The sequence below is a fragment of the Colossoma macropomum genome, unplaced genomic scaffold (assembly GCF_904425465.1).
Source record: "Colossoma macropomum unplaced genomic scaffold, Colossoma_macropomum, whole genome shotgun sequence".
NCBI classification, from domain to species: domain Eukaryota; kingdom Metazoa; phylum Chordata; class Actinopteri; order Characiformes; family Serrasalmidae; genus Colossoma; species Colossoma macropomum.
Genome location: NW_023494784.1, coordinates 42,422,649 through 42,448,929, shown reverse-complemented (window position 1 = coordinate 42,448,929; position 26,281 = coordinate 42,422,649). Strand labels below are relative to the sequence as shown.

At 41.3% G+C, this 26,281-nt stretch overlaps 1 protein-coding gene across 1 annotated transcript; it reads right to left on the bottom strand.

Moving 5' to 3' along the window:
* Positions 1-25,818, bottom strand: gtf2e1 (general transcription factor IIE, polypeptide 1, alpha). The gene is made up of 5 exons (XM_036571851.1): positions 25,750-25,818; positions 22,313-22,933; positions 6,215-6,416; positions 3,225-3,457; positions 1-1,761 (listed from the first exon to the last, which is right to left on the bottom strand). The coding sequence occupies exons 2-5, from the start codon at positions 22,758-22,760 to the stop codon at positions 1,307-1,309; spliced, it is 1,338 nt and encodes a 445-aa protein (XP_036427744.1). The 5' UTR covers positions 22,761-22,933; positions 25,750-25,818; the 3' UTR covers positions 1-1,306.
* Between the last annotated feature and the right edge of the window lie 463 nt (positions 25,819-26,281).

Sequence of the window (26,281 nt, the reverse complement as noted above, 5' to 3'; positions counted from 1 at the left end):
CACTTTTAACTGTCAATCAGTGGCCAGCAGCTCAGGACGCTCCTACGTTTGTGTACGTTTTTTTGACTCTGGCGGGTCACCTGGTTCCAGCAGTTACCACAGAAATACTGAATTCTCTGCCATTTGCCCAAGAGCGTCTTGGTGTGTGAAAGAAAAGCAAATAAAAACAGCGTTTGTGTGTTTATTCATCCTGAAATGGAAGAGAGAAATACCTCAGTTGCTTGGCACTAGCGCAATTCCGAGTCCAGCAGGAGAGACGCGGAATGGACGAGCAGAAAAGCAGTTGTCCTGCTCCACAGAAGAATACTTCACCTCTCCGCTGGGGTCCAACTTCCAGCACAACTCAACAGAACGTGCTGTTGTAAAAAGATGGAACAGAGTCCTGCAGTCCTGCAGGGGCAGAGTGACCACTAAGGAGCCTCAGAAAAGAGAGTGAGGCACAAAGACAGAATATAGCAGGTGAAAGAGAGAGAGAACAGAGAGATCAGCTGCTGACGGAACAAAACTTCGGTAATTTCACAGGAGAAGAAAAAAATGTTTTTTCCCCCAAAACCTCGATTAATTAAACGATTAAGATGTAAACAAAGTGAGAACTGTTCGCAGTGGTGGTGATAGGAACCAAACATCTGAGGAGTTTAATGCCTTTAAATCTGACCTCATGCAACATGAAATGGTTATGAATACGCTGCCCGATGTCAGAGATCGTGTTTATGATAGTTCTTGGCCTAAAACTTATATTTCAATGGCAAGAGGTACATGCAGGCCGTTGTAAGGCAATATAGTCCCAAAACAGCATGTATTTTTTATTTAACACCATTTTACCATCGTGAACACGACATTAAAAACCCAGAAGACAGGTGTAAGTTCACATTTATCGCTTTTATATTCACAGTCATCATTTTGGATATTAAATAAAATGGCTATATTCGTGCTGTAGAGATCATGACCCCTGGTTCCCATCACCACCACTGCAAAGACATCAGAGACAGTTTCTCTGCAATTAACCGTTTCACATCAAACTATTCTGGATGGCTTTGTTTACGTCTTACCAACTGAACTATGCCGAGATTATGAAAATAGATGAATAAAAAAAAAATAGATGTAATATTTAATATCAAGTAATTTTAGACCATTTCTATTGGTCCATTTATCATGAAATGTTCACACAATGAAAAGGGCAACTGCCATTTTCAAAAGATGTAATTAAATAAGACAACAAAAAAGCTGATAGACAGTCTTGATCCGGCAACAATAATGAGAGAGAGAGAGAGAGAGAGAGAGAGAGAGAGAGAGAGAGAGAGACCCTTCAGAAGTACATGTCCTGAAACAGGTTCTGGCCCATCTCGATGTACGCCTCCTTCTCCTGAGCGCTCATCTGCTCCACCAGCTCTGGCCGCTGGCTCACCTCTCTGTAGGAGAACGGTCTCCCACCCACCATCACAACCGGATCGTCTCCAACCTCCTCAAAGTCGTCATCCTCCTCGTCCTCGTCCTCTACGTCCTGCCTCCCCGGCCTGGGGGCGGCCGCGGCCACGTGGACGGGAGCCTGGCTCGGAGAGTCCTCGTCCGATTCACTGGTTTCGCTCTCGGAGTCGCTGCCCGTGGCCGCTGGGGCGCTGGGCCTGGCGACGGCTCCGCCCCCCAGGGCAGAGCTAACCTTTCTCTCGTGGATGAGCAGGGCACGCATCACTTCCTCGTTCTCGTCCTGCGCAGGGCCACGCCCAGCCACGCCCTCCTGGGTTACCATGGAGTCTTCACCAGCTGCGGTACCAAAACAAGCAATTCTGAGACTCAAACAGGAAACTTCTGTCTCAGTACAGTAATAGAAACTACTGTTAAGGACCCTTATCATGGAAAATAAAGTCTAAAAATAATAAAAAATGTGTGTGTATATACACACACACACACACACACACACACACACACGCACACACACACGCACATGCACACCGATCAGGCATTACATTATGACCACCTCCTTGTTTCTACGCTCATTGTCCATTTTATCAGCTCCACTTACTATATAGGTGCACTTTGTAGTTCTACAGTTACAGACTGTAGTCCATCTGTTTCTCTGCATACTTTGTTAGCCTCCTTTTACCCTGTTCTTCAGTGGTCAGGACCCCCATGGACCCTCACAGAGCAGGTACTATTTGGGTGGTGGATCATTCTCAGCACTGCAGTGACACTGACATGGTGGTGGTGTGTGGTGTGTGTTGCGCTGATCTGAGTGGATCAGACACAGCAGTGCTGCTGGAGTTTTTAAACACTTCAGTGTCGCTGCTGGACTGAGAATAGTCCACCAACTAAAAATATCCAGCCAACAGCGTCCTGTGGGCAGCGTCCTGTGACCACTGATGAAGGACTAGAGGATGATTAGCTCATACTGTATAGCAAGAGATGAGCTATTGTCTCTGACTTTACAGCTACAAGGTGGACCAAAAATGCAGGTCTGTCTAACAGAGTGGACAGTGAGTGGACACAGTGTTTAAAAACTCCAGCAGCACTGCTGTGTTTGATCCACTCGTACCAGCGCAACACACACTAACACACCACCACCACGTCAGTGTTACTGCAGTGCTGAGAATGATCCACCACCCAAATAGTACCTGCTCTGTGAGGGTCCATGGGGGTCCTGACCACTGAAGAACAGGGTAAAAGGGGGCTAACAAAGTATGCAGAGAAACAGATGGACTACAGTCTGTAACTGTAGAACTACAAAGTGCTCCTATATAGTAAGTGGAGCTGATAAAATGGACAATGAGCGTAGAAACAAGGAGGTGGTCATTTTGTCATGCCTGATCGGTGTAAACGCTCTCTGGCCCTCAGATTTGTTGAGGTTTTTTATTAAGGCCCTTTCAGTGGTCGAGTTAGACACCCTTGATTTAAACAGTGGGCGCTCTAGAAAAAGTTTAAGTGTTTAATTTGAAGCAGAGATGTGTGAGTTGTGTTACTCGAGCTTAAAAAACTATTAATGTTGCTTAAACACAAAATGCCTTTAGCAAAAAAAAAACAAAAACTGCCCTTTTTCCTTATACAACAAACACACTTCTACTCTATTACATCTTATATAAGATTTTCCATGATATGGACTCTTTAACGTAACCTAATGAAGTCATCTCATATTAAATACTACATTCATTTAATAGAAATACAGCTGAGCTCTTTATAGTATCAATAATCACCATGACACAAATCGATAGCAATGCCGAGACTGTACTCACGGGTCTTGAGGGCTTCCGTGTCGTATGACCCGGGCACGGTGCTCTCGGTCAGCCACACGGGCCTCTCTTTGGGGGCCTTTGCCTCGGCCGATTGCTGCGACTCCTGCTCCTCCATGTTGATGACCACGTTCTGTGTGTACAGGTCGTCGTATGACGAGCCCTTCGTTTTCCACACCTCGTGGCCGGCTGCTCCGGCGCCCACACCCCCGCCGGATGGTGCCGCGCGCTCTCGGCTGCAGGGGAAGACAGAGAGAGAGGCTGCGTGTGAAACAACAGCCTGAATTTACTGCATGTCTCATACGTGTTGACCCCAGGCAGTCAGCAGTAACAGAAGAATGCTGTAATTTCATTAGTTTTCACTCACAGCTCATTGAAATGAAAGAAACTGTGCAGAAAGTGCAGATTCTAAACTTTCAATTCATACCACAGTTGTGTTGGTGTAAGAGGAGATGCTTTATTAAAGTGTGATCATTGTTGTGCAGTCCTGTTTCGCAAAAAAAAAGGAAAAAACTCACCTTCCTTTTCTTTCTTTAATTTAAAAAGTGTTTCTAATTCAATTTCTGAAACAGGCGTCCTTAATGAGTGTTAATTAGATGTGCGCGACCATGATATTAAGTGCAAAAATTGGTTTATGTTAGATCTGCAAACTAATTTTAATATCAGTTTTAATATCGTTCTTTTTTGTAGAGCAAAACACCACAAACTGTTTGTTGAACCAACTAGATCAAATACTTCTTACAAATAAGGCCATTTTTTCCTGACATTTTCAGAGGCAGTCGTGGGCTGGAGGTTAGGGAACCGGTTTTGTGACCGGATGGTCGCCGATTCGATCCCCTGAGCAGTTGGGGGAACACCCAACCCCCAACTGCTCCCCGGGCGCTGCGGATAGGGCTGCCTACCGCTCCGGGCAAGTGTGCTCACTGCCCCCTAGTGTGTCTGTGTTCACTATTGTGTATGTTGTGTTTCACTGCACAGATGGGTTAAAATGCGGAGGTGAGATTTCCCCACTGTGGGACTAATAAGGGTCGCTTAATCTTAATTCTTGCACCTTCCAGAATATGAGCTAACTCGCTACTATCGCTCTCTTTGGATTCTGCTGCGTTCAGACGGTGGTCTGTGTTCCACACAAAGCATCTGAACTGCGAGAAATCTGCCTTTAAACAGCGGAGTGGATCTTTATGGCCGGTGGTGAAGTTCAACACCACATCACACATCACGGTAAATAAACTGACTAAATGAACAAGCAGTTACTGCGGAGAAAAGAACACCACGATTAGCAAAGAGACACAACATATTTCTATATCATATTTCATATATAACTACTCGGTAGGTCACAGTGGGGAGGGGTACTCATCGTCTCTTTCTCAAGGTTTTTAGCAACCATGTCCTGCCGTGCAGCCCGCGTCCACTCTGTGGTTCAATTTTGTGCTCCCTCTTTTTTGATTAGTTACCTTGTGAAAAGTGACACGAGATGGAAAAATCTATGGTGGGAAAAATGCGGAAGATCCACAGCGGAAGAAATTTGATGAATAAAGTGATTAAAAATGTAAGCCTGGTTTGAAAATGCAGTGTGTAGAAAGTACAGTTTTTCTTTCGTAATGTAACGAGTACTTATACTTTGTACCTTCCCACCCCTGTATAAATGTAATGTAATGTTCACTACGTAACTATGCAGGGATGAAATTATGTAAATGTACTTCATTACTACAGCAAGACGATACTATTTCTAGGCTTAAGGGTTAACGCCCATGCAACACAGAAAAGCATGAGGGATTGTCTCAGTTTTTTTCCCACTACTGAGGTGCAGGAGATGGAAAATGCACGAAAAAATAAATACTGGCTATCACTCAGTACGTTACACCAACTTGCACCAGCAGGGGGCGACCGATTTTGCCGATTTAGCTAACTTTTTTCAAATCAGTAGACTACCAATCCAGAGGCAACTAGACAGAGCCGGTTTATGAGGAGTCTGGCCTCTTCCTATTTCCCCCGCTATATCAAAAACGTCACAGCAAAACTCCAGAGGGCGCCTGCGAGCGAGTCCTCAATGAATGGGAGTGAATAGAGCTAAACGGCTAAAATCGAAAAGTTAAAATAGTTTCTAATCACTCGCCCAGAACTTTTGTTTTAGAAAGTAGTAGCTTGTATTTTACTTAAAAGTAAAGAAAACTCACCTGTATGTTTCCTTGTTTCTACAGTAAACAGGTTTTGGGCAGCAGGACGCTAACATTACTGCTACTGAGTGCTGATTGGTTGGCGAGCGGAGCAGCTCATTGGCTGTTCGTGCTCACTGACATCATGAACATACATGAGGCACCGCTTTAAACTCCTATAACTCGAGTTTAAAAGCTCTTAAAAATATAACAGCAGTGTTAAAATGTTTTATGCTGTTCTGTGTTCAGGCAGTGATCGAATTCTTTTACATTAAAAATATTTAAGCATTTATAAACTATGATTTTGCTCAAATGCTCCATATTAACCCATTCATTTTGGACTCACTCAGGAGCGCCCTCTAGTGTTTGAGAAACCTGGAAGACATTACAGAGTGGTCATTCTCCTCTCCAGAATCTCTCTGACCACTAGAGTAACGGTCAGAACTAGTGAGAGAGAAAAAAAAAATAAATGAAAAAAAACCCGCCCCCTCCTGGTCAAAGCTACTATAACATGCTAACTATTAACCCATATTTTTCTATAAACTGTATGGAAAGATTTGAAATTCAACAAGTGATGCTAGAAAATATTTTGCCTATTTTGTAAGTTATACAGGCAGAACAAATATAAATAAAGTGGAACGTCTTAGAAACATAACCTTCAGGGCTTCCATAGAACTGACTGAGGAGGAAAAACTAAAATCTGCCCTCATTAAATGGAAAATAAAACCTTTTACCTTCTTATAATGAATGTGCTAGTCTGGATAGTTTGGTAGTCTAACATGAACCACACAGCTGATCTCAATAGTGACCGAATCACTCAGAATGGGCGGAGCCAACCTCTGTTTCAGGGCGGGGATTTCCGTAGGCTCAGGCTCCAGCAGGTCGTGCGATAGGTTGATGTCTTCGGTCTCCCGTAGCAACACATAAATGGGTTCAATTTGCTCGTTGAAGCGGGCGACCAGCGTCCGGGCGTCCTTTTTTGGGACAGCAGACTCGTCCTCTTCTACTTCGGTCTGACAGAAGGTACAACGGAACGTCCCTGCGTCATCAGAGAGAGAGAGAGAGAGAGAGTTTGATTAATGCAAACAATACAAATAAAAACTTCTTTAAAAATTAAGAATTCAGTTTATTTAAAAAAAAATACATTAATAAATAAAAAATGTATGCTATACATAAAAATAATAAATATAACAGAGGTCAAAGGGACAATACATTACATTTTTCTTGCATTTTATTTTTTCCCGAGGTCCCATTTTTACATGTATTTGGGTTTAAGCACTAAAACCAGTCATAATTCATTTTTGCATGACCATTTTCCAAACTCTCTTTATCCCTAAGAACTAAACAGGCTGTTTTTGTTACCGCCATAAGGAAATGACCTCTGTTATGATTGCCTGCCCTGTATCATGCCTCATTCTGGGCTATAAAGCTACTTATATACACCAGCGTTAATGGGCGAGGTTAAACTGCGACAGGCTGAAAGGGGGTAAGCACAAACGCAATGGTTTTGTGACATCACAAATATAATGAATTCAAAGTGGGCTGTTTTGGCAGCCTAATTTCTATATATGAACTGTCGTTTTAAAAATTGGGCATTGTTTAAAAAACATAAACACCATATTTTCATTTACAAAAAGCAAGGGACACACCTTTCCCCATGATACAGGCCCTTTAAGGGAAAATGCATTCATCTGAAGGTAACCGAACGTCAGGAATGGCAGCATTTTTGACAGCTGGTCTCATTTGTGCTAAATATTCCATCACCTCAAATGAGTAATACAGAAACACGCATTTTCATATCTAAGTATGAGAAAAAAAAACAGTAAAAAACACACACCAACATGCGTGTGTATATATATACACACACACACACACACACACACACACACACACACACACACACACACACACACAGTGTCTGGTGGCTTGGCATGAGGGGCTGGGCTGGTCGGCCATCTGGTACTGAAGTTATTTACAGCCACTCTGATGTGAGTAGACACAGCAGGACTCTGTGTGTGTAATCTCATAGATAAATAACGTAAAGTGTATAAAATTTTGTAAATATCAGTGCAGATAAGTATTAATTATGAGTATAAATGAGCTCTAAGAATGCTAGTAAGCTGGCATGAGCTGCGCTGCTAAAAGAGAGAGGCTCAGAAAAATAGTGAGACACTTATTACTGGCGATGCGCATGAAAAGGTGACTAATTAGCAGAAACAGACGCAGAAGTGGCGTATTGTGAAGCTGGTCTTGTGTTGTTTATGTTAAGGTCAGGCCCGTCACAAGTATTACATAATCGCCTAATCGCAATTATTTGAGATGGTTGCAACTATTTAAGGTGACTGCAGTCATTTTCCACAGTCGTTACTCGTTAATAAATGTGAATAAACATTCAGGCAGACATCATAAGGGCTTATAAAAAAGAAAAAGAATCTACCTTCTAACTTGGTGCTCTAACACGTTCAGAGTATTTTAATAGTTGCAATCTGGGGCTGTAGGATATGGACAAGCTTTCGGATATCACAAATATGTAATAAACTATTATTAAAATAGTGTTCGTCTGACCGGATGTTTACTGAATGTTTTGTTTTCTGGAGGAATCTACAGAAATCTCACCTCTACCTTAAACAGCAAAATACAACATTACGAAAGCACCATTCGCTTTTTGGCAAAAAGAAATACTAACGGCTACCTACATCCTAACTGCAGGTACTGAAAGGCAAAAGACAATCAGCATTACTTCAACAGCTTTTTCTGTCAAGCTGGACTGAAATCCGATCTGGCTGTCGTGTGAAAGACGATCTACGTTCAGATATGCGGAGCATATTTACAGTACAAACCTTGTTAGTGAACTATGAGTGCAAAAAACAAACAAAAAAACCAAACACAAAATAATCATTCATTAATCATAATCGAGGTAAAAACATTCAGTTAATCGTGATACTGATTTGAGGCCATATCGCCCAGCACTACTTAAATTATACTAAATTAAATACTGGCTTGAGAACAACAGGTTCCTACATCAGGAAGTAGGCGTTTTTGAGTTGTGCACGTATGTTTTATAATTGGCTGTATAGGCTAATGGTTAAGTGCAACAGACAAAATTCCTATAGCTCTGTCCATCTTAGCATTCAATAAGCATCGGACGGTCCATGCAATCGCGTGGGCGGAGCCGCTGAGGCTGTGGTCAGGTTGAATTGCAGCCATTCTGTCAGGATGAGGTAAGGCCAGAGAAGTGCTGCCGATTTCTGTGCTGGACAGTAAATGATTTGTTGTGATTTCCATTTTGAAAAGCTCTGCTGGCAAGATGACAAGGCCCGTGAAAGCACTCTCGAAAAACAATCACCTCCGGCTGAGCTTTCATTACAGTGTTTTCCTTCAGCCGATCTACGGATTGGGAAAAGGAAAGAATACAATCTGACGAGAGAGAGAGAGAGAGAGAGAGAGAGAGAGAGATCAGAATGTTTAAAAGACAGATTTTCACCACTTTTTACAGAGTTCATATTGACAAGCAGGGAAATCCCAACACACCATGGGATTTCACACACAGCTCACCGAACCTCTCAGTACAGCCTGTCTATGGAAAACTGCTCTTCCTGTCTTTACCAGCAATACAGCCTGGACTACCGTCAATATCTTAACACTGCAGTAAGCAGAAACAGTAAACGGTCAAATAAATAAAGGAAACAAACTGTGAGCCTTCATCAAACTGACCCCATCTGACAGCCACGAGACTTATGGATGTGCATGTGTACTCGAGTACTCGGATAACTGTTTGATGTGCCAGTATTCCAGTAAATTAACTAGTTTTATTCAACCTGACTACACACACACATCTCGCATAACATAATGACCACCTCCTTGTTTCTACGCTCATTGTCCATTTTATCAGCTCCACTTACTATATAGGTGCACTTTGTAGTTCTACAGTTAGACTGTAGTCCATCTGTTTCTCTGATACTTTGTTACCCCCCTTTTACCCTGTTCTTCAGTGGTCAGGACCCCCATGGACCCTCACAGAGCAGGTACTGTTTGGGTGGTGGATCATTCTCAGCACTGCAGTAACACTGATGTGGTGGTGTGTTAGTGTGTGTTGCGCTGGTCTGAGTGGATCAGACACAGCAGTGCTGCTGTGCAGAAGAAACGACTTCATGTAGAAGACGACTGGTCCTCATCACCATCCAGCACTGTGTCCTTCATCTGAAGAGGCAGCTTCTGTTATTCATACACCACGAACATGCACTGGCTACTTTTGAATAATAAACATGTCAAATTTTAACCTTCAGTGACATCATCTATAAAGTAACCCGACACGCAGCCTTACGCAAACTTTGGCTGAAGTCCAAGTTCTTTCCTTTCTTTTGTTGCTAATCCATCCCTGTGGTTACCTGGATATCCGCTCATTAAGTCTTACGGATACTCGAATATTAAAATTAGTTGGTATGTACTTCCCAAATGAGCCTACACAAAACAGCCTGCTTGGAGTGATATGAGAGAGAGAGAGAGAGAGAGAGAGAGAGAGAGAGAGAGAGAGAGAGATGGAGGGAGGGAGAGAGAGAGAGAGGGAGAGAGAGACAGAGAGAGAGAGTTTAAAAAGATAATCAACCCCAAATTAACACTAAATCACAGCCAGAACACCTGTTCGGCTGCATCTTCCATTACTTAAGAGTCAGGAAGAGCAGTTTAATTCAATTCAACTGCAGATAACAGAGAGAGAGAGAGAGAGAGAGAGAGAGAGAGAGAGAGAGAGAGAGAGACAGAGACAGAGAGAGAGAGAGAGAGAGAGAGAGAGAGAGAGAGAGAGAGAGAGAAACTTTACAAAAGTTATCAACACGATGTTAACAGTCAATTACAGATACACACAGAACACCTGTACAAATAAGCCTTCAATTACTGACAGTTAGGAAGCAAAGATGAGAGAGAGAGAGAGAGAGAGAGAGAGAGAGAGAGAGAGAGAGAGGGGGGGGGATTAAAATAAGACAGAATAGAAGGAAAGAGAAACAGCAAGAGGAAGACATTAAAATGGGCGAGAGACAGAAAGAAAGAAAGAAAGAAAGACAAAGAAAGAAAAAGGAAGAGAGACATTAAAAGAACGAAAGAAAATAAAGAAAGTAACGAAGAAAGAGAATGAAAGAAAAAGAAAGTAACGAAGAAAGAGAATGAAAGAAAAAGAAAGGAATGAAAAGGAAAATGTGAAAGACAGAAAGGAAGAAAAAAAGAAAGGAGATTAAACTAAGAGAAAGAATGAAAGAAAAAGAATGAAAAAAGATTCAATGTGAAAGAAAGAAAGGAGATTAACATAAGAGAAAGAATAGAAAGAGAGAAAGAAAGAAAGAAAGGAAGTCAGACTAAAAGATACAAGACAAAGATAAAGAGAGTAAAACAAGACAGAAGAGAGAGAGAGAGAGTGGGAGAGAAAGGGAGAGAGAGATTAAAATAAGACAGAATAGATAAAGAAAAAAGTGTGAGAGGTGGGGGAAATAGAGAGAGGGGGTGAGAGAGGGAGGTAAAGAGAGAGGAAGTGAGATTAAAATAAGGCAGTGAATAGAAAGCGTTGTACACAAAAAGAGAGAAAAAGAGACACAAAAAAGAGAAAAAGAGGTAGAGTGTTAAAGAGAATACAGACAGAGAGAAAGAGAGAGGGGAAAGAAACAGAACCAGAACATAGAAAGAGAGAAAGGCAGAACAGGAAGAGAGGTAGGAAAGGAAGAGAAAGGCACAAAAAGCAGAGGGGGAGAGAGAAAGAATAGAGCAGAAAGAGACAGAATGAGAGAGAAGCACGGGGAAAGAGAAAGAAACAAAACGAGAGGAAAAAAGAGAAAGTGAGACACAAAAGGAAAGAGAAAGAGAGAAAGTGGGTGGAACAGAAGAAGGGAAGATAGATGTACAGTTAGAGACAGTAAGAAAGAGAGAGAAGAGAAAGAGACAGTAAGAGGGAAAAAGAGAGGGAAGGGAAAAAGAAGAGTGATAAAGCCTAAAAGCCTAAAAGTAATAAAGACATGAAAAGGAATCATTTTAGTCCTTTAATATGCAAGAAGAGACAATTATAGGTAATGACAGAGTGGAGCAATACGGCTTTAACGGCAGAGCCATCAAACACTCAGCGCAACACACACACACACACACACACCACACACACACCACACACACACACACACACACACACTAACCTGAGAGAACACTGTATCTGCGAGCTGCGCAGGCCTTCATTAAGTCTTTCACAGAGTAAATCGTGGAGCTTTGTGTGTGGATAGTTTATGCTTTTTATCATATATGAATAAGTCTGTGCTAAATTACACAGCGCTCGCTCTCTGCCTCGTCACGGCTCCTTTCAAAGCCAGAGGGAGCTCCGTGCTCTTGTGTAAGACTAGGAACAAAAGCACCATAGAAAAATATAAAAACGAGTTTGAGAAAAGATGACTGTGATTGTACTCACGGTACAATTCGACAAGCGGAGAGGAAAAGCTTAGCCATATTACAAAAAATGAAAAGGTCGCCGTGTTTTATAAAACACAATTACGCCGTTTTCTCCTTCTATTTCTGACAAACGCTACCCTCTGACGAATCTCAGTACTCGATCACGTCCATCTGCGCGCGTCTTCGTTAACGTGCCGATGCGAGACACTGAAAGAAACACCTTGAGGTCGATGACTTTGAAAAAGTTTGGCCGACTGAATAGAACGTGCACGGGGGAAAGTGTGAGAGTGAAAATGAAGGCAAGACGGTTATCAGAGAGCAGCTTGTCTTTCATCTCTGACCCAGTCAAAGCTTAAATCTCCTTATCTTTCCTGCCAGCTGACCAATCAAAGCCGAGATCAGAGGAGGAACGTCTGGCAGTTGTCCAATCAAATAAACCTGCTGACTCAAGCCGTGTGGTCAGTCCTCATCGCTGCACATGCAGTTTGTGCTGCATCATTGGCACCAGCTGGCTGTCGTTTTTCCGGTGTCCTGCTCTCTCGCCACTAGTCACTTATAGTTTTTGTGGAGTGTCCTGTATTGTTGGCGCTACTTAGCCATAACTTTTGCAACGTCCCTCACTGCTGGCAGTTGTTGGCCATAGTTTTTGCAATGTCCTGTCCCACTGGTACCAGTTGGCTGTCGTTTTTCCAGTATGTCCTGTACTCTTGCCACTGGTCGGCTGTCGTTTTTCCTGTGTGTCCTGTTCCCTTGCCACTGGTCGGCTGTCGTTTTTCCGGTGTGTCCTGTTCCCTTGCCACTGGTCGGCTGTGGTTTTTCCGGTGTGTCCTGTTCCCTTGCCACTGGTCGGCTGTGGTTTTTCCGGTGTGTCCTGTTCCCTTGCCACTGGTCGGCTGTGGTTTTTCCGGTGTGTCCTGTACCCTTGCCACTGGTCGGCTGTGGTTTTTCCGGTGTGTCCTGTTCCCTTGCCACTGGTCGGCTGTGGTTTTTCCGGTGTGTCCTGTACCCTTGCCACTGGTCGGCTGTGGTTTTTCCGGTGTGTCCTGTTCCCTTGCCACTGGTCGGCTGTGGTTTTTCTGGTGTGTCCTGTACTCTTGCCACTGGTCGGCTGTGGTTTTTCCTGTGTGTCCTGTAATCTTGCCACTGGTCGGCTGTCGTTTTTCCGGTGTGTCCTGTACCCTTGCCACTGGTCGGCTGTCGTTTTTCCTGTGTGTCCTGTACCCTTGCCATGGGTCGTCTGTCGTTCATCCAGTATGTCCTGTACCCTTGCCACTGGTCGGCTGTCGTTTTCAGTATGTCCTGTACCCTTGCCACTGGTCGGCTGGCGTTCGTCCAGTATGTCCTGTACCCTTGCCACTGGTCGGCTGTCGTTTTTCCAGTGTGTCCTGTACCCTTGCCACTGGTCGGCTGTCGTCTTCAGTGTGTCCTGCATTGCTGGCACTACTCATCCATGACTTTTGCAATGTTTCGCACTGCTGGCAGCAGTCGGCTGTAGTTTTTTCAATGTCCTGCACCACTTGCACTGGTCAACTATAGTTTTTCCTGTGAGTCCTGCACTTTTTCCACTAGTCAGCTGTAGTTTTTGAGATTCGTCCCCCATTGTTGGCACTACTTACTCATAACTTTTGCAATGTTTCGCACCGCTGTCAGCAGTCGTTAGGTGTCTTTTTTTCATGATGTCCTGCACCACTGGCCCTAGTCAACTGTAGTTTTTGCAATGTCATGCTCCACTTGCACCAGGTGGCTGTCATTCATTCGGTATGTCCTGCTCCATCGCCACTACATTTCTGTACAATATGGATAAATGGTATTCCAACAAAGTGGAAAGCAGGACAGAGATGTAAAACAAATGTATTATACCCACTAACTTTTTAACTAATAGCCACGTTTACATGTAGTCTAACACTCCATTAATAATCCGACTAATAGCTCAATCGGAATAGAATACGTCCATGTTTACACCTCAATCAGAATAGACTAGTCTGATTGAGGCAGAGCAGAAACTGGTCTGCAGAGGAGACGAAGTTTATGCTCTGATCTTTAAAAGACGGCGGTGGGACGGACGTCCAGCTTATGTGTCTCAGAACACGACGTCTTCCTCTCGGCCTTCTTTAATAAGGACGTGCGAAGGACGTTTTCCTGAGTCTGACATCATTTTAAAGCAATTAAAAACACAAGCGCTGCTCACTGCTGCTCATCTCACTCTGACTGGACTCACGTGATACTCGTCGCCATGGTAACGTCTACACTAAGTGGTTCTCTACGCATGCACATAATTTTGGATCTGATTACTTGTAGTGAGCATGTAAACGGAAATTTTCCATCAGATTGTTGAGTAGAGTGAGAATAAACACCTCAGTCTTAGTCTATAATCGGAATGTGTTCAATCGAATTGGCAAAAATCTTTGCATGTAAACAGAGACTGTCCAATCTGTCCAATTTAGCTGAAACTTGTCCAAGCTGTCATATTTTTGATAGATTTGTTGTGGTATGGGCTGGGCAAGCGTTTCGGGTGGTCATACAGCTGTGTAGTAACCTCAATGCAACATGAAAACTTTTAAACAAAGCTAGATAGTACAGATATAAAAACTGCATAAAAATAGTTTGTTAACTTGTTTACTCTAGATATAGAGTCACAGATGTGATACAAAACATACAAACAAGTTAAAAAGGCATAAACGGACTTACTTGATATTGTAAAAAAGACTAATATGATCAATTAGATAGTACGCGTTGTCAGACAACCTTATTAACCGCACCTTTATTTTGTTCTAATTGTTTACCACCTGAAGAGCAGCGCAAAACACTGGAGCAGAAACCAGAATCAAACCACAATAAAATAATAACATTATTGACATTTTTATTGTTTTAAACTGCAATATTTTCACTCAACTTTGTGAAAAATACATTATTTTTTGGGTAAACAAAAGGGAAACATCCAATAATAACTCCACAACGTCGATGGCTGTCAACTACAGATGTGAAGGCTTAATCAATGGAAATAAAGACACAAGCAATGTTAACCCAACAGCTCTCTCAGAGAGGGAATCAATGGGCAGAGACGTCGCTGTGGTGAGACCGTGTGCATGTTTGAGAGGTGCCTCCGGGTCAGACTCTCTCCGGCGTGGTCAGCGGTGCGGCTGCTCTTTACCTACCTGCCTGCGTGACCGTCCCGCTGTGTATCCTAGCAACAGCTCGCCTCTCCTGCCTGCCTTTCCCCTTTCCCCCCTGGCAGCAGACTGCAGGGGTCTTCACCTCCCCTCTCTACTTCATCACTCCATCACGCATCACTCACTCCTTGAACTCTTTTGTCTCACACTCGTTTCTCTTCTTTCTCTGCTCTGCTTTAACGATACGCTAACCCTACCCTCGCTACTCACTGTGATTTAACAGTATGTTGCAAAGCATAGAACAAACATATTGGTTAATCGTTCATTTCTGGGTTGTGACTATTGTTCATACTATTAAACTAGTAGACTCCGGATTATTTTGACGATTTTACAAAAAACGACAAGAAGTACAAACGAACAGAACTAAATCATCGATGCACAGCCTTTCAAAGACTCACTGTGTGTTTACATGCAAATATTTTTGCCAATCTGACTGAACACATCCCGATTATAGATTCAGACTGAGGTGTTTATGCTCACTCTACTCAGTACTCATTGTTAAATCTCCATTTACATGCTCACTACACGTAATCAGATCCAAAATTATGTGCATGTGTAGAAAACCACTTAGTGTAGACGTTACCATGACAACGAGCATCACGTGAGTCCAGTCAGAGTGAGATGAGCAGCAGTGAGCAGTGCTTGTGGTTTAATTGCTTTAAAATGATGTCAGACTCAGGAAAACGTCCTTCGCACGTCCTTATTAAAGAAGGCCGAGAGGAAGACGTCGTGTTCTGAGACACATAAGCTGGACGTCCGTCCCACCGCCGTCTTTTAAAGATCAGAGCATAAACTTCGTCTCCTCTGCAGACCAGTTTCTGCTCCGCCATGTGGAACGGTATAAACTTTCACTATGACGTGACGAACATGATTAGAACGGACTTAAACTTTCCGATAGGGAATGTAATCAGATACAGGCGTTTACACGGATATTATTCTTCTATTTAATGGATTATTTACAGGATTTCCCACCTCGCTCAATTGGAAATTGTATTCTGAACGGCCTCAATCAGACTAGTCCAGCCTGGATGTATTCTATTCCGATTGAGCTATTAGTCAAATTATCAATGGGTTATCAAGCTGCATGAAAATGTGGTGACTTTTTTTGGTTTTTTACATCATTTGAAAATGCTGGCTGCTCTTTACATTATTCAAAAGTTCATGATGAATGATTATATATATATATATATATATATATATATTATATATATATATATATACACATACACACACACATATATATACATATATGTTGCTGCTGTTAGAACAAAACCTTGTATCTCCACTTTTCTCGTTTTTCAGTCTTTGACATAATTTGAAAATGCTTGTTGCTCTTTGCATTGTATGTACATATACATACGCCCCCCCCCCACACACACACACACACACACTTATGCACAAAAACTCCGAAACTTAGGACACACTCGATCAAAAAGAAAGAAAAAAGCTGACAAACAAAGGTTTACATATTATTACGTTAAATATAAGTATATAAGTGTTATATTAAGTATTATTACAGTGTGTGCTAAAAAATTTAATGTCAACATGAGAGAATTTTATTTTGGGGTTTATACTTCGCACTTTGGCTCTGTTGAACTTTTTTAGTCATTTTAAAAACTGTGGTGACAGATGACGTTAGCATGCCTGCAGCAACTTTCATTTCGCCTCCTTCTAGGTGAAAATAGGTTAAGACATCCAGAAGTGTGTTCTCTGTAGATAATACTTTAACTTATTTTCACTTTGAAAATTATGTAATTTGACCGGGGGGCCCAAACTTTTTGCATAAAACCGTATATAAACACTATATGGTGTTTGTTTCTTACTGCTGCTTTAACACAAAGCAACACTGAGAGAATTTGAAATTTGCAATACTGTCATTCAACTTGCAAACAGACTATTATTGATTTATTGAGAATGCAAATTCTGATCTTTTTTTAAACTGAGTTAATAGCACGATTACCACAACAGCCGTAAAAACAGGAAGTAGTTTAAGACCGGCCTCAGCAGTGAGAAACAGTGCTCATCTGCATATTGCAGCCTATTACAAAGCCAATATAATGATGATGATTAACAGTGTATTGTGCAGCTCTAGCTGTGTGTATGTATGTGGGTGGGCAGCCTGCTGGAGTGATCACCTGCAGTGATCGTGTAAATTCATGCGTAAAGGCAAATCTGTGGGATAGTGAGATTCAGCTTTTTAACTATTAATGAAATAAAGCTGCACATTTACATTTCACAGTCACAGGGAGTCGCCTACCTCTACCTGTGGTGGGGAAGCGGTCGTGATTGTGTCTGTGTGTGTTTAAAAAAACGGGGTAAAATCACACAGTTTATTCCTGGTAGGAATCTGCCAAGACGCAATAGGGTCATCCTACAGAAACGTCCACTTTTCTGTCTCACTGGCGTTACTGACCCTCACTGGTGTTACACCTAAAGGAACACCAGAGACATTGTAATGAAAAACGCATTTCACAAAATAACTGCTACAGAGCATCAAACCACATGTTGTCCATCATGGAATATCCACTAAAATATGGAATTTAATCCATTTGTATTCTATTTTTTCACAATGACCTCAGAATAAAGTCGGTCACGCCAGTGACTTCAGCTAAAAGCTTCATATGAAATCATGAGCTGAATGAGAAAATCTGTGATAACTGAAAGACACAGTAGACTCACCATGAGCTTTTCTTCATAGACCCTCAGAAAACAGGTAAAAGGAAGTCGAGTGATGTCATCAGTGGGACTTTTATTTCAAAATAAGAGATTTTTTGTTATGCAGTAACACCAGTGACACGACTCCTGGGGACAACACCTTTCATTATATATTTTATAATATTTATTTGGCGTTTGTTTTCTTTATGTCATTTAAATAATGTATTTCACATTCATGTATAGATTATTGTAGTTAAAATTGCAGAAAAATGTGTTTTTTTCTTAAAAATATGGCCTCAGCCTTCACACATGACTGTGAGGACAAGCACTTCTATGGTGCTTGGAATTCTAGATAATTGATTTAAAAGCCAATACTGCTAAAGTGATGGCTCAAGAAGGTATAATTGTTAAAATAGCTTATTGATTTATTTGAAAATGTAAATAAATTGTAACCTTAACATGTTTTTTTTAAGTGTAATATATCTGTAAATGCTGGGGACACAAAAATGGACATTACTGTAGAATGACCCAACATTAAAATGGATCAACGACGTTGCGTCAGCAACACTCCTCTGTGTGAGCAGATCCTCGTTCACTGCCAGACTGAGTTGTTTGTTCATTAGCGCAGTAGTGTACAGTAGGCTTATACCACAGGGTAGCAGGTAGTATGGGATACTAGTGTGGGTGCGAGTAAATGAGAACAGTATCAGATCAATACCTGATACCAGAGTCAGCATCGCTGCATCCCTAATCAACAGTAACAATCCAAAGTTTAATCGTCCCCTTACACTGACACTGTCCCCTTACACCAGGGCCTGAATTTCAGTGCGGGATCGTGGGTATTGCGCGTAATTCCATCGTTTCCCACAAACCGAACACGCACAATGCGGGAAAGCCCTGCAGACATTTACAGCGATGTTTAATAATGTTCAGCCAACGTTTGCACCAGTGTGGAATGCGGGACGACTGGCTGAACGGAATGACTTCTGCTCTGGACAACACGCTCGGTGCGCTCTCTCTCCCTCTATCTACGAGCCAATGAGCGCCCTCTGCTGCTGCAGCACCTCTCGCTAACATTTACAGGCAGGTTTCAATTATGTGGACTTGAAGGCCTGCAAACACGGACCACTGGCTAAAACCCTGGAACGCGCTCAGAAAAAACACCGAACCCAAAACGTTAGCGCAAACAGCAGGGCTAGCGTTGTCAATATTAATCCTCAGGATCCTCAGTCAGGTAACAGTAACGTTAGCGAGGTGAAGCAGCAGCACAAAGACAAGTTTCAGACTAACTGGCTCAGAATATTTCCCCCCATGTGAAACATTTAAGGGGGGGATTCCCCCCATTTTGAAAAATGAATTTCAGGCCCTGTGCACCATTACACTGACCTGGGGTTAAAACTTTCAGAAACCATAGACGACCCAGGATGGGGGGTTGGAGGAGTGTTAGGAGGGCTGCAGCCTGACCCTGTGGTGTAAAGGAGAAAAAACAAAAAGCCTGGGCTGATAGATCTACTGTACTGCAGGTCTAAAGCCACACATGCAGGAGAGAATTAAACAGGAGAGCCATTTTCACACCAAATTATCAAAGGCCTCCTTATTTAGGAAAACCTCCTGTATTAATCAATGTAGCCTATTTATGTGGTAGTTACACTTTGTTTTTTTACTATCTGCCACTACAAAAGCACATATAAAATGCAGTGCGTTTAGTGGGGTGTAATGACTGGATGGTGGCCCCACTGAATGACCCCCTGGCCATTAGGGCATTTTACACTTATGCTAACTAGCACACGCTCAGAAATAAAGGTACTAAACTGTCACTGGGGCAGGACCCCTCTTGTCACTGGGGTGGGACCCTCATGGGTCCATCTCAGTACCTTTAGTCAGGGAACATAACTGAACCATAATCCACTGAAATGATATGTTCTAAGCTGTACTGACTCCACACACCCCGTCTCGTCTCCAGGCTTTTATTTTACTGTTCTGTTTAAAACATTCGGTTATGAAAAGAAACAAATACGAACTTTTCACCTGGAAACACTTATTTAAGGTTCACAATCAGACCTTAAACCCACTGTTGTACCTTTGAGGGAACATTTACATTGTTTGTACCTTGATGAACGGAAAATGTACCTAAACAGAACCTTTATTTCTAACAGTCTAGGCTTTAGTAGCTGTCTGAATCACTCCATATAGAAAGCTCAAAGAGACAGGCTAAAAAGCTCCAATTCATTAGAAGCGGATGCATATTTTACCCAAAATACATAAGTGCAGCTCTAGTATGTGCTTTACCCTCCTCAACAGGTGAAGAAATCAGTAGTAATGGCAGAGAGAAACTATAAAACACCCAGAGCAAATCACGAGAGAGCTCAACTCCATTCATACAACATCCATGTGCTACAGCTCCGAGTCTGAGGCTACTGACTCTTCCTTTCCTTTTTCTAAGATCTAGTACAGGTGAGAAATTCCACCCGGACTAACTGACTTCAAATTCGTCCATGCAAAGTCACAGCGTGCGAACGCAACATCTTCATAACTCTGCTGCCATCTAGTGTATATTTCTGCCACTGCAATCTCAGGAAAAAGCAGAATCAATCCTAATCCTGGAGATATTGATGAAACACACAATAAAAAAATCACAATATTTTCCAAATATATCATATCATAACCATATATAACTTTATGAGCCAGTAGAACTCACATGATGTCTAGTTTTTTCAGACCCCCTTCCGTAATGGTTATGAAGAGTCTTAAAAAAGATGCCTGCCAAATCTTGTACAGAATGACCTTCTGATCTTGGTACAGTAAGCAATATACTGGTTTCTGAACTTTGACACATCACCAGTTTGCATGTCTGAGTAACTTGTAGATTGGTTATATTGTAAAAGTAGTACCACAAGATATTTTTACTAGGTTATTGTACTGTGAAAAAGGTTTTTGGGTGCTACTTTTACAATATAACCAATCTACACAGAGCAAGTTACTCAGACATGCAAACTGGTGAGGTGTCAAAGTTCAGAAACCAGTATACTGCTTACTGTACCAAGATCAGAAGGTCATTCCGTACAAGATTTGGCAGGCATCTTTTTTAAAACTCTTCATAACCATTACAGAAGGGGGTCTGAAAAACTAGACATCATTTGAGTTATATATGGTTATATATCATAAAGTTATATATGGTTATATATGTCTTGGACCCCACAGATTGCCACTGGTGGCAGTCCTAAGCAGCTCATAGCTTACAACAGTCCATAGAAGATGTTATTTGAGAAAAAAAAAAAACATCACTTTCATGTGAAAATTATATTGGCTGAAAGCAATAATGCATGTTTATCTTTGTGCACCCTCTGTTTGAAAGGTAATAAAGAAAGAAATCTGAATAGGCGAAAATGAAACTAACTAGGGCTGAACGATTTGGAGAAAATATCGAATTGCGATTCTTCTGACCAATATTGCGATTGCGGTTTAAATGCGGTGATTTTCTATAAATTGTAGTAAATTATAGTATAATTTCCAGGCTCGTTGTTTTTTTTTGCTCAAGAAGACCAGAATATCCACTTTTTCTGGCAGGAAGCTTGGACACTGAGGGAGTCAGACTACCAGTTGTGATGTCACATAAATAGAACATGGGTGATTTGTTGCCTCTGATTGGTATAACTTATCTACAGGCTGCTTACAAGCTCAGTGTTATTAGTTGTTATTTTGGTTTGTCCATCTGAATTTACATGACCAAATCGTAAGGCAAATTATTCAGTAACTGCAAGAAATGAATGTAAATTTTTATTTACTTATTTATTTTTAAAAAAGCTCCCCTCAAATTAACAGAAAATGTGTTTTATGATACACATATTGCTATATGCTTACAATTTACTGCTAAAAGCCAAAAATCTTAGACACTCTTTGTATTATTTTATATAAATAATTTTTACAGAGCAGATCACTGAAGAGACGCCATCTGTTTATAGTTTATAGCCCAGATTTGTGAAAAATGGGTCGACTTTCAGTAGAAAAAAAAAAGTTCAGAGTTCAGCTTCTTTTATTATAAGGGTTTAAAATCACATCACCCATCTATTTGACTGGAAAGAAGACAGTTACAGCTCTCATACGACCCCCACCTTTAGAATGTAGCTTATGAAATATAAAAGTTATGAAGAATATGACGAAGAGCGTTTTGGAACCACTGGTGGTCTCAAGGAGTTGACAGGTTAAGACAACATTGCTGATAATGTATTATACAATAAAAATTGCAGCTCTTGTGATTTGAAAATTGCACTCTTTCAAATTGCGATTTCAATGTAAAAACAATTAATCTTTCAGCTCTAAAACCAACTTTACTGCTCATTTTCAACTATATGAACCATTAGCTAACATTAACAATAGATCATTTCACTGTTAAGTTCATTTGGAAAGTTAATGTTACTCTTGAGAAAGTTTGATAAATTAGGATAAAAAGAGTTTACTATCAAAATCAATGTGCTGCATTCGCACCTGCTTCAAATCTTCAAGTTGTTGTTGCAGAGGTTATCTTAGCTCTGACCGCATCTCATCACATCTACACTGTTTCACTCAAATGAACGCGTTTACCATTCAAAACGCAGAATCTGTATGTAATATATGGTTAGAATTGAACAAAAAAATGACATTCGATCCCACAATTATTAACAGTAATGTGTCTACCTGTCTCCTCGGGACTCACCTGTCATTGGGTCAAACAGCTGGTTGGCCTCCAGGTCGGTGAAGGTGCTGTGGCAGCAGGGGCACCGGAAGGACGCCCTGTTCGTGGAGTCGCGCTCGTCCGTCTCGATGCGCCGCCGCATGTGGTCCAACTTGTACTTGACCACGTTGACCAGCAGGCGGTAGTTGATGAAGTAGTAGTTGTGGCGGGTGGTCTTTCCGTCGGGCGCCGTCTCCACGCGCATGCGGCACTTGACGAACTTGTCGCCTTTCAGCGTGTTGAGCACGGAGCGCAGCTGCTTGCGGTCGAACTTCAGCAGCTCCAGCATGTCCTCCTCTCGCACGCAGGGGTTCCGGATCAGCACGTCCAGCGCCAGCGCGTGCTCGATGCCGTAGAAGCCCCGGACCACCTGCTTGGCCAGGCGCTTCAGAGCCGCCGGAACCTCCGTCAGCAGCTCCGGCTCCGTCATGATGGAGAGAGCAGGAGGAGGCACCGGTGATAGAGGAACAGTGAAAGTGCAGGAGTGACAGTCACGGAGGTGAAAGGTGTAGCCTTAGGGAGCCAGAGAATCAGGGGTTCACCTGTAGAGCTGCAGGCAGGATACAAGATGAGGTCAAATGATTGGTTCTGCAGTATGGAGATCTGTGAAAAACAGAGGAAGAAGGAAAGAGAGTGAGTTTTAATTAGCTAAGTCAATGCAGCTCAACACTGAGAACACTACCTCCCCACACCCGGCATCTTACTAATGATATGCACATACTATGAACAACAATTTGGCCATTATAATTCATCCCAAATCTTCTCAAAGCCCCCAAAGACGACTGACCAACCCTCTATGTCCAAAAGTATCCAGACAGGCCTTTAATTAGTGAATACAGCTGCTTTATGTTCAGGTTTTTGCACACAAAGCTTGTATAATCTCCACAGGAGCAGCCACACCTGAGCCGAAGGTTAAAATGTCCAATGCCAAGCTAGAGCTACTGTTCCATCCCATCCAGGACTAATCATCCAACATCAGTACCTCATCTCACTAATGCTCATGTGGCTGAACGCAATCAAATCCTCACAGCAATGTTCCAACATCTAGTGTAACGTCTTCCCAGAAGAGTTGAGGCTCTGACTGCAGTAAAAGGGGACAAATTCCCTATTAATACCCTTGATTTCAAAAGATGAGCAGTTGTCTACAAACCCCTGGACATACAACTATAACTACAGTGTATATTAAATAAAGATATAACCGAATGGCATTTTAACCCACTGGATCCATGTAAACGTCACGTCTACCTAAGTTATTAATGAAGCTTACTTATGAATTTCAGCACCGTTTATCTCAACATCAACATGTCTGATAAGCCCCAAGAGTGTGGGTTAAAGGGGAACCCCACTGATTTTTCAAAATTTCTTACCACATCAGAATTATTTAGAGTGGTGGTGTTAGGAACCAGATGACTGATGAGTTTAATGCCTCTAAAAGCTCCCTCACAGAAAGTTCAAGTTCAAGTTTCAAGTTTATTTGTCATTTGCACAACATATCAGGACATTTATGCATTGAAATGCTTGTGGTGAGGCTCAGCTAATCACTCTACAGAAAGTAAATGAGTAAAAATAAAATATAATAGAAAAGCAAACTGAAATATATTAAATATACACAAACATATACACAAATATAGAGACACATACAATAACAGAAATAACAGAAAGTTATTACATAAAACAGTTATGAATATGCTGCCTGATATCTGAGACATATTTTCCATCCATTTATTTTGACCCATTCATGGCAGGATATATGAAGGGTTAAGGTAAAATAGATTCCAAAGAAGACTAGAAGACATATTACATATGAATCTCAGAAGACTCGTGTAGGTTCACAGGTGGTCTTGGATAGTAAATAAAACGTCTATATTTGTGTTGTAGACATTGTGACGCCTGGTTCCTATCACCACCACTGTAAAGAAATCAGAGTCTAAGTTTCTCTGCAAATAAACCGTTTCACCTCAGACCACTCTGGATGACTCTGTTTACCTCTCAAGGACTGAATTACTCAGAAAATTTTGAAAGATTGGTGGAAGTTAGCCCTCACGTAGACAGCTGCATGGATTTCACAGCAACTTAGTTCTCGATGTCTCAATATTTTGTGGCCAATAAAGTTCTAAATAACATTTTGACGTTGAAAGAAAGCCGTTTTTAACCCACTGCATTCATGTGAACGTTGTCCAAACAGTGTCTATCTGCCCCAGCTAAGTTATTTAATCATGAATTAGTGTTCAGGACAATCTATGATGTTATTAGGAAACATAGTATAAATTTTCATAGCTATGCTGGCGACACCCAGCTATACATTTCTATCTCTGAAGATCAAGACTCTGTAGACAGACTAACCAGCCGTGTGTCAGATATTTCTCAGTGGATGTCGCAAAATTTTCTACAATTAAATCATGAAAAAACTGAAATACTGATCGTTGGTACAGAAACTCAGAGAAAGCTGCTTTGTGAGAAACTTGGTTCTTTAGCTTCATATACCAAACCTGAAGTACGAAACCTGGGTGTGATCTTAGACTCTGAGCTGAAGTTTGGCCTTTTCTCTCTCAGAGCGACGCAGAGAAACTTGTTCATGCAATTGTTACAAGCAGAGTTGATCACTGTAATGGTCGTCTTACTGGACTTCCTAAGAAAACAACACATCCTTTACAACTCATACAGCATCCTAACAAAAACAACACAGAGAGATCAGATCAGTCCCGCTTTGAAAGAGCTGCCTGTATCATTCAGGATAGATTTCAAGGTTCTGCTACTAGTCTTTAAAGCTCAAATCAACCTTAAAGCACCGCTTACATCGCAGAGTGTCTGTCTGTTTATGATCTTAGATCTGCAGATAGTGGCCTTCTACAGACACCCTCTGTAAAACACAGAAAACAGGGAGACTCTTTCAGTTATTCTGCTTCTAAACTGTGGAACTTAATTCCACCTTTTATTAGACAGTCAAGCTCAGTGCTCACTTTTAAGAAGCACCTAAAAACGTCTCTCTTTAAATTAGCATTTAACTGAAACAGAATGTCTCGTGGTTTTTATCTTCTAATTTAATCTTCTTCATTTTCTTCTGATTCTAATTAAGCACTAATGATCTCTTCTGTAACTGTTTTATCACCTGTCTGCAAAGCACTTTGAGCTGCCACCGGCATGAAAAGTGGTATATAAATAAAATTATTGTTATTATCATTATTATTATCATTATCTCAGCATGGAAGTGTCTAAAAAGTCCAAAGAGTCCGGCTTATCTTGGGAATTACACTGCTAGCAGCAGCACCGCTCGCTAAGTCAACAACTTCTACAGGACAGTAACTTATTACTAACACAGCGGTTCAGTTTTTAACCTCAATATAAACGATTTCCACATTATCACTTGTGGAAAATGTGGTCTGAAAGAGCTAGAAATCAAAAAAGAGGGCTTTACAAACCGAAACGGAGCGGCTTCTTCACACAAACTCCTCTTCCTCCTCCTCTTAGCGTGGAGAGCCTGGAAAAGGAATCGTTCAACTCACAACACATACGATAAGAGTCCCAACGTCTCCTATAAAATTCTCCTTCGTATATAAAGAGTGTATGCTTTATTAAAGCCATAAACATTTATTTTTTTTATTAGTAACTTGTGGTTTAATTTTAAGGACTTACATGTGCTGTTTGGACTGTTTTATTAGGATAATTTAACAAAACGTTTTGGGACTCTTATCATATGTGTTGCGTGTGCGATGATTCCTTAACAAATACGATAGGAGTCCCAACATCTTCAGAAAAAATTCTCCTAATAAGACAGTATAAAAAGAATTCATACACACATAATATACACACATAATATTTTTATTAGTAACTTATTTACTTTCATTTTAAGAACGTATATATATATATATATATATATATATATATATATATATATATATATATATATATATATATATATATATGCTATTTAGACTGTTTTATTACGATAAT